The 14,446-nt window shown below is 40.5% G+C and overlaps 1 protein-coding gene across 4 annotated transcripts in view; it reads right to left on the bottom strand.

The window, feature by feature from the left end:
* PPME1 (protein phosphatase methylesterase 1) overlaps positions 1 to 14,446 on the bottom strand; it is a 103,330-nt gene that overhangs the window by 28,801 nt on the left and 60,083 nt on the right. For all 4 annotated transcript variants that reach the window (XM_027083369.1, XM_027083368.1, XM_027083370.1 and 1 more), the window contains exons 9-13: positions 12,578 to 12,701; positions 6,398 to 6,527; positions 5,453 to 5,497; positions 1,394 to 1,458; positions 701 to 768 (exon numbers count right to left, since the gene is read on the bottom strand). In XM_027083369.1, the coding sequence (XP_026939170.1) occupies positions 701 to 768; positions 1,394 to 1,458; positions 5,453 to 5,497; positions 6,398 to 6,527; positions 12,578 to 12,701 (432 nt within the window). The remainder of the gene's footprint in view (positions 1 to 700; positions 769 to 1,393; positions 1,459 to 5,452; positions 5,498 to 6,397; positions 6,528 to 12,577; positions 12,702 to 14,446) is intronic.

Here is a 14,446-nt window from a genome sequence, read left to right as displayed (position 1 = left end):
TCCTCCTCAACAAAGAGACCTATTATGTCTGCCTAATCACACGGGGAGCTTCCTAGGATGAGGGGCATCCTTGTTCCTCTAGACCCAGTGGTTCTCAACTGGGAATGACTTTGCCTCTCTTGAGACACTTGGTAAAATCTAGAAACATGTTTGCCTGTCACAGCTGTGTGTGTTCAGGGGTGCTACCGGCTTCTGGTACGTAAAGGCCAGGGATGTTGTTCCAACATGCTACAGTGCACAGAACAGCCCGCACCACAAAGGATTACCCAACCCAAATGTTACTAGTGCTGGGGCTGGAATCCCTGCTCCGGATCTCTACACAGCCTCAAGACCTGCCCCACCTTCCTTGGCAGCAGGGCAGGAGAAGGCATATAGAACTTCTCTGAGAGCCTGGAAAAGGACGGATTCCCATCCCAGCCTCCACAGGAAGGGGCATCTTAAGAAGAAGTATGCATCACAGTGAGGGTGGGGGACTAGGCATCATTTAATGTCAGCTAGGCAACAACTCACTGAACCAGAGCACATGGAAAGAACCAACCATGGCTTTGCAGAAACACACATGCTGGGCTCTGTGTTGAAGAGGAAGAAGAAAGGCAAGGTGACCTAAACCAGGCAGGGGTAAGGCAGAGATACCTATAACCTTGCAAATATCTCTTTGTTGGAACACTGCTGGGCTCCTTAAACCTTTGTACTTCCTTACCACTGGAATCCACCGATGGGCTCTGCAAACCTGTGCCGAATCAGGAAAGTGGCAACAGCTTCAGCTACCTGGAAAAGGGAGAGATGTTCCAGGCCATGTTAAGGGTAGCAACGGGGTTCATCCTTGGAGGTCTGGTGGGCTTCTGTTGGAAGGTAAGGCTCTCTGGTGGACTCATGGGTCCTACAGTTCTGAGGAGCCTGAAATCAAAAGGACCTGCATCCTGGCAGGGCTGGGAGACTCCTCCCCACCCTTTGCCAGGGATGGGTCCAGAGAAGTCAAGAGGAATGATGTGAAGGCTTATTTATCCCCTTAGAGTTACAAAGCACTTTTTTCCTACAGGAGGAGCACATATTAATTCCTAACTGTGACTGTGGTTTAGGGAGCAGTTTCTACCCGATTATCCCTTCTACCATCTGGCTTTCGGGGGCAATGGAGAAGTAGAGCTTAAGATCTTAACCATAGAGCCCTGGGTGAAATAGCAGGGTGCCAGTAACTCCTCAGCCCATACACACAAAGCCAAGACCAGAAGCAGCTGCCAGGGAGAGGTCTGGGGAGCTGGTGGAGTCCCATCTGTGTAGGCCCCACAGCAGCTGCTGCAGGCGACACAGGCTGACTCAGAGGCTGGTTCTATCTTCTGTGAGACCCACAGTTATTCCACGTTGTCCTTTTACATTCATCAAGCACCAGACTCACCTTGTCTGGAGCGTCCTCATGGACTGCATGGCCACACTGGGGTAGGACCTGCATCTGGAACTTCCCTGGGGAAGATACAAACCAAAGCCACCTCAGGGACTAAAATGGTCCTCTCCTTACCATCTCTGCAGCCTCACAGGTCACTCCAGGAGGCCAGGAATCCCCCATCCCCTCCCTGCCAATACTCTGGACCCAATTACACCTAGCCTTTGGAGGATGGTAATACTTGAAATTGTAACCTTGAGCAAATCATTTTCCCTTCACTTTTTCTTTCTACACCTATTTAGTATGCATTTACTTTGGGCCAGACACATAGAAACAGTTCCTGTATACACTACAGTCTAGTGGGAGAGCAAAACATAAAAACCAACATTTTAATGCAGCATGTAGTTCCTATGATAACACAGAGCATATGGAACTGGAAAAACACAGTATGGAACTGGAAAAACACAAGAAGAGGGGCTTTGCAATCAAATAGGGATCCAGGAAGGCTTCCCACACAGAAAAAATAACTTGCACAAAGAAAGAAGGATGAAATGGTATTTGCTCCTGAAAAGAAAAACTTTGGCATGGTGCTCATGAGAGTTAACAATGAGGCTGGAGAGGTAAGCAGGGACCATACCATTAAGGGGTTTGTAGGCCATGTTAAGGACTTTGAGATTTATTATTACAATAATAAGTTACCATTTGAGTGCTTAACTATGTGCCAGACACGGTACTAGGCACTTTCACACACTGTCCTGTAGAACACTGTAAGCTCACAACTAATGTGACAGTTATTAAGAATGAACAGAAATGACTGATAAAGCAAGATCTCTAAGGAGACTAAAGAATACGGGACCCAGAGCTCCCACAGGTAGAAAGAGCAGACTCTCAGAGCCTCAGAATAAGGGAGTAAGCTCTGGAAGTCCTTCTGGCTATCACATTCTGGGATTCTTACCCCAGTTACACAGTGCTTTAAAATCTTTTTTCAAAATACTCATCTACCCATTTTTTAAGTTGATTCTCAAATTTACCCTATAAAATTAAGCAGGACAAATACTGAAATTCTTTTTTGAGATGATGAAACCAAGGCCTTGATTAGTGAAGTGATTTGCCCAAGGCCACTTAATTAGTCAGCAGAGGAACTAAGACCATTCCCTCCAGTAAGGTCCTGCTTATGCCCCTCTTCCTGCAGTAAGCTGCCGCTGGGTGCTCCAGCCTAGTCCCCTCTCCCCTGTATCTCCTAATGTACTACTGTTAATGCATTTAATGGATCCAAACACAGAGCAGCTTGTGCCCCTGTTGTTCTGTAAACTAATATCTATATGCCACTGGTGCTTGCCCCCCCAGGAGTGTGTCATTTCTATAAGAACAGGGCTAATATCATTACTTGCTCTATATCCCTAATAGGGCCCAACCCAGGGCTAGATATTAAATAAGTGCTTAGTAAGTTTTAGATGAATGAACGATTGAGCAAATAACCTGATAAAACTTACAACTCAAACCTTGATGACTGGGACTGCATTTTTCACTCCTCTTTGGAAGAGTGGGTATAAGGAATCAGGGAGAGCTCACACATACTAACAATGCTGTACCCAGTACACATAAAATAACATAATCATGGGTAATCCTCACAATTATTCTATGAGGTGGGCATATTTCCAACTCCATATTATTTTATTTATTTATTTTTGTCTGCATCGGGTCTTCGTTGCTGCATGCGGGCTTTCTCTAGTTGCTGCTACTCTTCATTGCAGTGCGTGGGCTTCTCATTGCGGTGGCTTCTCTTGTTGCGGAGCACGGGCTCTAGGCGCGCAGGCTTCAGTAGTTGTGGCATGTGGGCTCAGCAGTTGTGGCTCGTGGGCTCTAGAGCACAGGCTCAGTAGTTGTAGCACACGGGCTTAGTTGCTCCACGGCATGTGAGATCTTCCAGGATCAGGGCTCGAACCCATGTCCCCTGCACTGGCAGGTGAATTCTTAAACACTGTGCCACCAGGGAAGCCCCTCCCCGCCAATCTTACAGATGAGGAACTTTAGGTTCAGAGAGCCTAAATCATTCACCTAAGTTGCACCATCAATGAGTGCTGGATTTCTAGGATTCAGTAACTAATTCAGCTGGTTTAAACAGTGCTGGGAAGGCTGTGGTTTGGAATCTGTGGTGATTTAGCCATTTCCTTTTGTTTTATGGATGTCATTACTCTCTATACATACTCATGGGATGCTTTGAAAGAGAAGGTGGTCTTGGCATAAACCTTACTGGGGTAACAGGAGGGATTTAATGAGGTATCAGGAGTGCCTCCTGGACACAATGAAGCCATCATTTATTTTACTTCACCCACATTTTCTCATTTAAACCTCACACAATTGAATTATTTCATTATCTCCATTCGATAGATGAAGAAACTCAGAATTAAGGAAGTCAGCAATCCACTCGGGCCACAAAACCAGTAAGAGTGATTCAAACCCAGGACTGTCTGCTTCCAAGGCTGGTGATCAACACTGATTCCAAATGCTATTCTAGTCAAGATTAACTGCTTTCAGATAGTATCAAGAGCTATGTCTGATTCTTCTGTGTGCCCAGCATCAAGCACAGGTCTTACACAGGTCTTTTCTTGCTTAGAAAAGGTTTGCTTAATTGAATTTACGGAAAAATGTCTAAGCTCAGAATAACCAACATCAGGACTTCCCTGGTGGCACAGTGGTTAAGAATCCGCCTGCCAATGCAAGGGACTGGGGTTTGAGCCCTGGTCCGGGAAGATCCCACATGCCGCAGAGCAACTAAGCCCGTGCGCCACAACTACTGAGCCTGTGCTCTAGAGCCCACGAGCCACAACAACTGAGCCCACATGCCACAACTACTGAAGCCCGCATGCCTAGAGCCCGTGCTCCGCTACAAGAGAAGCCAACGAAATGAGAAGTCCATGCACCACAACAAAGAGTAGCCCCCGCTCGCCGCAACTAGAGAAAGCCCATGTGCAGCAACAAAGACCTGACGCAGCCGAAAATAAATTAAAAAATAAAACGGAATTACCAACATCAGTGCCAAAAAAATCACATAATCCCAGCCCATGGTCCTGCTCAAGGCCTCAGGACACTATGTAGTTGGGGGAAGGGAAGGGTATGGTATGAAGGTCTAAGGTCAGAGTTTGATAAATCATTCAGAGGCCTTTGAACAACTATTATCAAGGAAAATAGCCCCCTTCTCTGTGGAGAGCTTGAGGACAGCTCAAGGAACAGTCTGAGGGGCCCATGAGACATCCAAGTAGAGATGTCCTGCAGGTTTGATACATGGAGAGGTATGAGTCAGATGTTTAGTTTTGGGAGTTATCAGGGTATAAATGAGAGCCATGAGATTGCCCAGGGAGAGTAAGTAGAAAAGAAGGAAGGTCAAGAACAGAATCTGCTTAAGCTTGAAACCTTGGCCTTGGAGTTAGCACCTCTTCTTCCTATAACCCAAAGTTGCCAGTGACTACTGACTTCACCTTCACCAGGCCTTTCATCTGTACTAAAGCCAAAAGCTTCCATGAAATTTGTTCCACTACCTCCACAGTCATCTAGCCAATACACCTGGACCTAAGCACAACATGTCACTTTCCTACTCATTATACCTCACAATCCTTGTGAGGTTGCCATCAATTTTCTCATTTTATAGACCGAGAAAACTAAAGCTAAGGCAGGTCAAGTAACTTGCCCAAGGTCAAAAAAATTAGCAGGAAGGAAGCAATACTCAAACGCATTTCTCAGAGCCCTTGCTTTTACCACCTCATTATGCTGTCTTCTAAATAGAGTTCAACCTTTTTCTATCTGGGTTATCTTGGACCTTTCCCCTTCCTAAGAATTCGAACAATAACAAAAATACTGATCAGTATTCAGAATATCTTTCACAATATGTATATTTACACAGAGTACTTTATAGTTTATAATGCCCCTTTCAAAGACATTGCCTCACTTTAATCCTTACAACTCTGAGGCATATGTGGTAGTATAATTCCCATTTTTAGATGGAAAATTTCCACATGACTCTGCCCATTTCTCTGCCCTCAGGGGACCTAGGAACATAATTTCTTCACAGCTTACCTTGCATTTGGCCAATAGTCAGATCTTTATCCAATCTATCAACACCTAGAACAAAATAAGAGAATCCATAAGTAGCTTGCTAGAAAAAAGCTGTGTGAAATAAGCTTTGCTGTTCAATAATGAAGTAAAAATTGCTAGAGTTGTAAACATGATGACATTCTCAATTCATGTTAATGCCAATCCTAACTCCCTGAAGGTATATTCTCACTACATGAAGCTTTCTAGGCTGAGGTTCCCCATAACCACTTTGCTTGTTTAAGCTGGTTTCTGAAAATAGGGTTTTACTTTTCAAATTTCCATTATACTCAGAATATCCTTATACCACTCAAGGAGAAGGACTTGGGCTTGACCAGGTAGAGGCCAGGCCAGAATTTGGCCATCCCAGGTGGATGCTTATATTTAGTTAGGTTTAGGGATTTGGCAAAGGGAGGAGAAAGGGCACAAATGAGCGAGGATTGTACTTCACTTTGGAAGTCGCTACCCATTTGGTAAATAGCTTTAACAAAGACATGCTGAGATGACAATATACATACACTGCTAGGGACTCAACTGTGTTCCTCCCAAATTTATATGATGAAGGCCTAATTCACAATGTGACCATATTTGGAGATATGGAAGTAATTAAGGTTAAATGAGGAAGTAATTAAGGTTAAATGCGGTCATAAGGGTAGGGCCCTCACAGGACAGGATTAGTGTCCTTATAAGAATAAACAGCAGAGAGCTAGCTTGTTCTCGCTCTCTCTGCCATGTAAGGACACAGTGAAAAGGTGGTTGTTTGCAAGTCAGTAAGAGAGCTCTTAGCAGAACTCGACCAGTCTGGAACCCTTATCTCAGACTTCCAGCCTCTAGAACTGTGGGAAAATTAATCTGTTGTTTAAGCAACCCAGTCTATTGTATTTTGTTATGGCAGCCCAAGCTGACTAATAAAAACACATACACACTTACCAGCCAGGAGCAGCAATTTCGGAATAGGACAACTAAGAAAGAGATTGGATAAGCCTCGGAACCAGCCATCCCAGTATTTTTCTGTTTTTGCCAATTCAATTCTCCAAGTGTAAGGATGGTCCTTCTTGGTCTGGAGGAATAAGAGCAAGTTTTGAGTCTCTGAGGGCAACCCCTGGAGGAACAGGATAAAAACTAGGTCCCTGGGAAAAGGAAAGGGAAGGAAACTAGCACATATTAAGAGCTTACCATGTCCCTGACATTTTAATGTACATTTAATCCTTATAACAGCCTTGTGACATAGGTTATTGTTGTAATTTCCATGTTTAGATAATCAGAAGTTTACTTTTTACTTCTATTAGTTTCAATGAACCTAGGAAACTTTCTTAAGATCACAAACCTAGTAAATGGTAAGGCCAAGATTGAGCTTCTTATACTCATCTGGCAAAAAGAACACATCATCAGAAGAATAACTACAAAAACACATTGTAGTATGAAAAATGCTTACAATATAATATTAAGTGAAAGAAGCAGAGTACAACATGTCATCTAAGTTAGGATTACTAGTGGAAAAATATGGTACACTTTGGGAAAGAACTGGAAGGGAAAACTGAAAATATGTTGATTTGTTCATAGAACATGTTTTCTTATATTTTTATTTATGACAATGATATAATGTTCCTGCAATGGTAATTTAAAAAAGGAAAACTGACACAAATATGACAAAATGTCAATATCTGTTAAATCTCGATATAAAGTAGATGGCACAGAGTATGCACTCATCAAATACAAGCTGAACAAATAAAAGGTTCTCTATACTTCTCTGCATCAAAATTGTGAAATATTATAACTGAAATAATTAGATGACCACATATCAACCAAAATATGAAAATCTAGAAGTGAGCATGAGACAGCATATATTGTATTAAAGATCACCACATGATTAAGATGTTCATACTACCCAAATGATCTGCAGATTTAACACAATATGAAAATCCCAATGGCATTTTTTGCAAAAATAGAAAAATTCATCCTAAAATTCATATAGAATCTCAAGGGACCCCAAATAGCCAAAGCAATTTTAATAAAGAAGAACAAAATTGGAGGACTCATGCTCTCTGATTTCAAAATATATTACAAAGTTACAGTAATCAAAACAGCATAGTAATGATATAAAGACAGACAAATAGAGCAATGGAATAAAAACTTCGAGAGCCCAGAAATAAACTCTCACATATACAGTCGAATGATCTTTGATAAGGATGCTGAGACTACTCAATGGAGAAAGGACACTCTTTTCAACAAATGGTGCTGGGGAAACTGGATATCCATAAGCAAAAGAATGAAGTTGGACAACATACAAAAATTAACTCAAATGGATTAAAACCTAAATATAAAAACCTACAACTGTAAAAGTTCTAGAAGAAAGCATCATGAAACTTTTCACGACATTGGACTTAGCAATGATTTCTCGGTTATGGAACCAAAAGCAGAGGCAACAAAAGTAAAAATAGATAAATGGACTATATCAAACTTAAAAACGTTTGTGCATCAAAGAACTCAATCAATAGAGTGAAAAGGCATACCACTGAATGGGAGAAAATATCTGCAAGTCATGTATCTCATAAGGAGTTGATATCCAAAGGACATAAAAGAATTCCTGTAACTCAACAACAAAAAAATCAAATAACCTCATTGAAAAATGGGCATAGGAATTGAACAGACATTTCTCCAAAGAAGATGTACAAACAGCTGATAAGTACCTGAAAAGATGTTCCAACAGCACTTATTATTAAGAGATCAGCTGCTGTGAACATGGGTGTGCAAATATCTATTCAAGACCCTGCTTTCACTTCTTTTGGGTATATACCCAAAAGTGAGATTGCTGGATCATAACGCAGTTCTATTTTTAATTTTTTGAGTAACTGCCATACCATGTTTAATAGTGATTGTACCATTTTGTAATCCCACCAATAGTGCACAATCGTTCCAATTTCTCCACGTCCTTGCCAATACTTGTTATTTTGGGTTTTTTTGGCAGTAGCCACCCTAATGGGTACAAAGTGATATTTATGGTTTTGATTTGCATTTGATTTGATTTGCATTGATCATTAATGATCACAAATGCTATATGAGTCCACTTATATGAGGTATCTAAAGTATAGTGAAATTCACAGAAACAGAAAGTAGAATGGTGATTATTAGGGGTTGGGGGAAGCGGGAAAGGGGAGTTGTTGTTTAATGGGTACAGAGTTTCAGTTTTGCAAGATAAGAAAATTCTGGAAACTGGTTGCACAACAGTGTGAATATATTTAATATTACTGAACTATACACTTTAAAATGGTTAAGATGGTAAATTTTATGTTGTGTGTGTTTTTTACCACAATTTTAAAAAAAAAGATCACTGGATGGGGAGTCAGGAAACTTGGATCTTCTAGATCTCACTAAACAACTCATTCTATTCTCTTCTATTAATATTTTCCAGACACAGGACACTTTGAAATGAACACTAATTGTCATTTCAACTTGGAACCTCAGCCTGTCCTACTGCATGCAGTGCTTCCCATTTATGAGTCATTTATAAGAGATCAGCTCCACAGAGACAGCATAATCTCACAAGCTGCTCCCAAATGCATACTAGATTTCATCCGCAAATACAACTCAATAATAAAAAGACAAATAACCCTATTTAAAAATGGGCAAAAGATATGAGGAGATATTTCTCCAGAGAAGATACATAAATGGCCAATAAGCACATGAAAACATGCTCAACATCAATAGTCATTAGAAAAATGTAAATCAAAACCACAGATATGAGATTCCACTTCATACTAGGATGGCTATAATCAAAAAGAAAGACAGTAACAAGTGCTGGCAAGGATACAGAAAAACTGGATCCCTCATACACTGCTGCTGCGAATATGAAATGATGCAGGCACTCTGGAAAACAGAATGGCTGTTCCTCAAATGAGTTACCATCCAGCAATTCCACTCACAGGTATATACCCAAGAGAATAAAAACCTATGCCCACGCAAAAATTTGTACTTGAATGTTTATATCAGCATTATTCCTAATAGACAAAAAGTGGAAATAACCCACATGTCCATTAACTGATGAATGGATTAAAAGTGTGGTCTATCAAAGTGGTTACCAGTGGCTTCCCTGGTGGCGCAGTGGTTGAGAGTCCGCCTGCCAATGCAGGGGACACGGGTTCATGTCCCGGTCCGGGAAGATCCCACATGCCACGGAGCAGCTGGGCCCGTGAGCCATGGCTGCTGAGCCTGCGTGTCCGGAGCCTGTGCTCCGCAACGGGAGAGGCCACAACAGTGAGAGGCCTGCATACCGCAAAAAAAAAAAAAAAAAAAAGTGGTTACCAGGCCAGGGGCTGGAAGGTAGAAGAATAGATAGAAGTTGGTAAAAGGGTATAAACTTTCAATTATAAGATGAAAAAGGTCTGAGGATCTAATTAATATAAAACACAATTATAGTGACTATAGTTGACAATAACGTATTGTATAACTGAAATCTGCTAAGAGAGTAAACTTAAATGTCCTCAAAAACACACACAAAAAAGGTAAATCTGTGAGGTGATGGATGTGTTAACTCATTGAGGAGTATCCTTTCACAATGCATCTGTTCATCACATTGTACACTTTAAATATCTTACAATTTTAATTGGCAATTATACCTCAATAAATCTGAAAAAAAAGGTCTATCTATACAATGGAATATTATTCAGCCATAAATAGGAATGAAGTACTGATACATGCTACAACAGAATGAACCTGGAAAACATTATGCGATGGAATGGAAGTCATGGAAGATCACATACTGCATAATTCCACTTATATTAAATGCTCAGATTAGGCAAATCTGTGGAGACGGAAAGTAGATTAGTGATTGCCTAGATCTGGAAAGGATGGAGAGAAATGGAAAATGACTGCAAATGAGTAAGACATTTCTTTTAAAAGTGACGAAAATGTTCTAAGATTAGATTGTTGTGATGGTTGCACAACTGTGACTGTACTAAAAATCACTGAATGGTATACTTTGGATGAGTTACCTTTCAATAAAGCAGTCCGAAAAAGAGAGATTTATGCATAAAGGAATATCTCCTGGACAAGTGAAGTTTATTCCTTTAAGGATCAAAGCTTAAATGTTTTCCCTTTCTTTTCTGTATTTTAACCATTTTGTATTAGATTCTCCCCATCCCCAATAAAAATGTATAGCTTGTTTTCTTTTACAGAGCAGAGTGGATGCAACTGACCTCTTATGTATGCCTCAGGGTCATTTGAAACACAACTTTTTATATGGTGCTAAACAGAGATGCCCCTATGAAGCTTTGCCCGGTTTTTTGTGCTGTTGTTGTTAAGTTTAATTGGCATTATTAACATTTTCTCCATCATTTTAATTTATTTTTCCTTTGAGATATAACTGACATACAACATTGTTTAAGTTTACAGTGTACAACATGTTGATCTGATACATTTATATATTGCAATATGATTACCACCACAGTGTTACCTAACACCTCTAACATGTCATATAATTATCATTTTTTTGTGGTGGGAACAATTAAGATCTAGTGTCTTAGCAACTTTGAAGTTTATAATACAGTATTGTTGCCTATAATTACTGTGCTGTGCATCAGATCTCCAGGACTTATCTACTAGTTGCAAGAAGTTGTTGACTACTAGAGTTTCTCTGTGTCCTTCCTCAGGTGGAGACTGTTTAGCTATGCTCCTCATTGACTGATATGCCTCAGTTTGTCCTCCTAACAAAACTGCTGGAGTTCATAAAACCCCATACAATAGGCCCTATAAAAAATTATAAGGAAAAAATGAGTTGGAATTAAAAATCAGAGGATCTAGATGTGTTTTAGCACTAACATTTATATGTGACCATAAGCAAGTATCTGCATCTGAGTTGTAAAACAGTGTTAATATCTACAATGCAGAGGCAAAATGAGAACTAGAGATATTAATGTGAAGCATTCAGTATAGATCCTAGCACATAAAAGGTAAAACGTAACTGATAGTTTGTATCAGTCTCAAATCTACTAAACACTAATTGATTACCCTGAACAAATCTCTTCATCTCTGAGTCTCAGTTTCTATAGTGTTAACATGTGAGAAAAGGTCTCCCCTCGTCTCACAGAGTGTTGGAGGGCAAACTGATCATGCATTATTTATAATTTTGTAAACTCCAAAGAGGTACAAAGTATTATTCATTGATCTTAAGGATGACAAGAAGATCCTCATTAAATTAAAAATACTGTTTAAAAAAAATGCACCCTCTTCCTTGCTAACACTAGCATCTCCAAATGCAAAGGAATATGTGGTATACACCAAGTATACATAAGTAAGATTAGTAACATCTTACTAATTCCCTGTCATTAGTAAGATATTCATAATCCATCCCAGAAAGTCTATGGCTCACACTCACTCATCATTTCCCAGAAAAAGCACCCCTTCCCACTGGTGTCCTCAAATCAGTTGCTCAGCAAGTTCTCACAGAACACTCACTATGCACACAACCCTGAGCTATACGCTGAAGGAAATTCACACAGAACATCAGTTCCTGCCCTCAAAATACATAGGATATTTTTGTTGGGAGACAATTCTTATGTTGTTAGAGGACACTGAATCTGCATTCTAGGGATGACTATAAGAAAACCATAATATTTTGAATGTGGCTTATGAAAATCAGTTCTATGACTTGGTCACAACTTCAGAAAAGCAAGTGCTAAGGTGTGTCCTACAGGCTCTCAGTGCTGTACTGCAGAGGGACTAATATAAACTGGGGTCAGAAAGCTTCCCCAAGGAGATACACCTTGAAAGATGGGAAGGATCTGGATAAGTTTAGGGTAGACTGGTACGAAATGGGATTTTCTCATGAGATAAATCACAGGAACAGAAGTACAGAGGTGAGAAAGGGCCTGATGAGAAAGCAGTCTGCTTGAGGGTAGGGTAGTACTGTAAGTTTTATGTTCCAATTTGTCAGAGCCATCAACAGTGCTTTATATCTTACAGTTAATCTAAGTATCTATTACGATGGTATCTTCGTGTCCTAAAATATCTAACGATGGACAAAAAGAACAATGTTACCTCCCTTTCGCACCTTACACACTTTTGAACCATTCCCTAACCCATCCTTCCAGGTGTATTCAGGCTTTCACCCACCTCCATGTCATCTTCCTTTTTCCTTTTGTTTACTGACTCACTTCTTTCTTCGTCTTCTTCTTCTTCCTCTATGATTCCTTCTACTATAGATTTGGAGCCTTCTGGACTTGTAATTCCTTCACACCTATGTTTTTTTAAAAAAAAAAGTGTTATCACACACCTCTCTTCTACACACAAATTACCTTAGAGATGCTGATATTTATGGCCTTTTATAATCAAATATTAGTTTAAACTTAACAGTGCTCCTGGGAGAAGGAGGGTGTGAAAAACGTGCATTTTAAAATGTACAAAAGTTGACCAGGACTGTGGAAGTCATCACCAATGTTTGACTATACTCCAAGGGCTGGTTCCCAGTTCCTGCAGCAATACTGACCCACAGAAGGGAGTAACCATTTCCTGAGGCATGGTGACAAGAGTTTTATTGGCGTTATCTTATATAATCCTCATAGCAATCCCATAAAGTAGCTCTGAAGAGTTAAAAAAATTGTCCAGGATCACCTAGCTCATGAGTGGATAAGCCTGGGAGGCAGATCCAGGCCCAATTAACTCTAAAGCATAGTGCTTTTCTACTGTACCCTGCCTGTAGTAGAACAAGGCTCAAACAGATTGGTAAAGGGCCTCCACTTTTAATAAGCTGACAGAAACTGGCAATTACAGTAACCAGGGCCACTGGTGGTGTAGTGGTTGAGAGTCTGCCTGCCAATGCAGGGGACATGGGCTTGAGCCCTGGTCCGGGAAAGATCACACATGCCACGGAGCAACTAGGCCCATGCACCACAACTACTGAACCTGCGCTCTAGAGCCTGCGAGCCACAACTGCTGAGCCTGCGTGCTGCAACTACTGAAGACCATGCTCTGCAACGAGAAGCCACCGCAATGAGAAGCCCGCGCACCACAACGAAGAGTAGCCCTTGCTCAATGCAACTAGAGAAAGCCCGTGGGCAGCAATGAAGACCCAATGCAGCCAAAAATAAAAATAAATTAATTAATTAATAAAAAATAGATTAAAAAAACAATAACCAGGGCCAGATAAACCTTAGACATCAACACATCTGATGCAACCAATTATTGTTGTTTTTCATCTAAAAATATTATCTCTATTATGTAATTAGGTAGAAAAATTATTATAGGAACAGCTGGTACCATAATTCCTTTTAAAGAGAACTCGGAAAAAAATACATTGACAAGTGTTAAAGGTAAAACCTCAACAGCCTATGCAGCAGCTAGGGCCAAGGTCTGCTCTGCATGGTAATGTTATTTTGCCCTTGAAAAGGGAGAGAGAAAGGAGGAAAGGAGAGAGAACAAGCAAGACAAAAAGAGACTGGGATAAATTCAACGGTCAGTCAAGCTGCAGTGGTGGATTTTTAAGAATAACTTCTCCTTCTCGGTCTCCTCTATCAAACCTTCAGTGACCTGTATGTTCACAAGTGTTTTGTTAAGTGGGGGTTTTCTTAGGAACTTAGGGTGTCAAGTTTCACGTCTAGGTCAAAGTATCAAAGAAACAACATGTGCTTTGGGAGTGGAATGAGAGGTTCAAGAGAATTATACCTAGATCAAGAAGGGCAAGAAGGTTCCAGCGAATATCTATGTCACAATTAAAACACACAGACTCTTACATACATAGGTTTACATATTTAGAGAAAACAGCACGTGAAGTAAAAATTTACAAATCAGCGAACTACCTGCATACAAGCATGTAAATTAACTCCCTTTCAAAATGCTTTACCACTGCTTAGACAAGTCAGATCTCAAAATATTTAAGCACTGAAAAGTGAGCAGCCTCAAAGCTTATTTAAAACCTCTGCATTGTGCCTGCCAGATATTACTACGCAAATTTCCCTTTCCCTTTTTCCCTTTCCCTTTTTTCCT

The sequence above is a fragment of the Aethalodelphis obliquidens genome, unplaced genomic scaffold (assembly GCF_003676395.1).
Source record: "Aethalodelphis obliquidens isolate GAN/ISIS:26980383/991018 unplaced genomic scaffold, ASM367639v1 scaffold50, whole genome shotgun sequence".
NCBI classification, from domain to species: Eukaryota; Metazoa; Chordata; class Mammalia; order Artiodactyla; family Delphinidae; genus Aethalodelphis; species Aethalodelphis obliquidens.
This window is presented reverse-complemented; position numbering and strand designations above follow the sequence as displayed.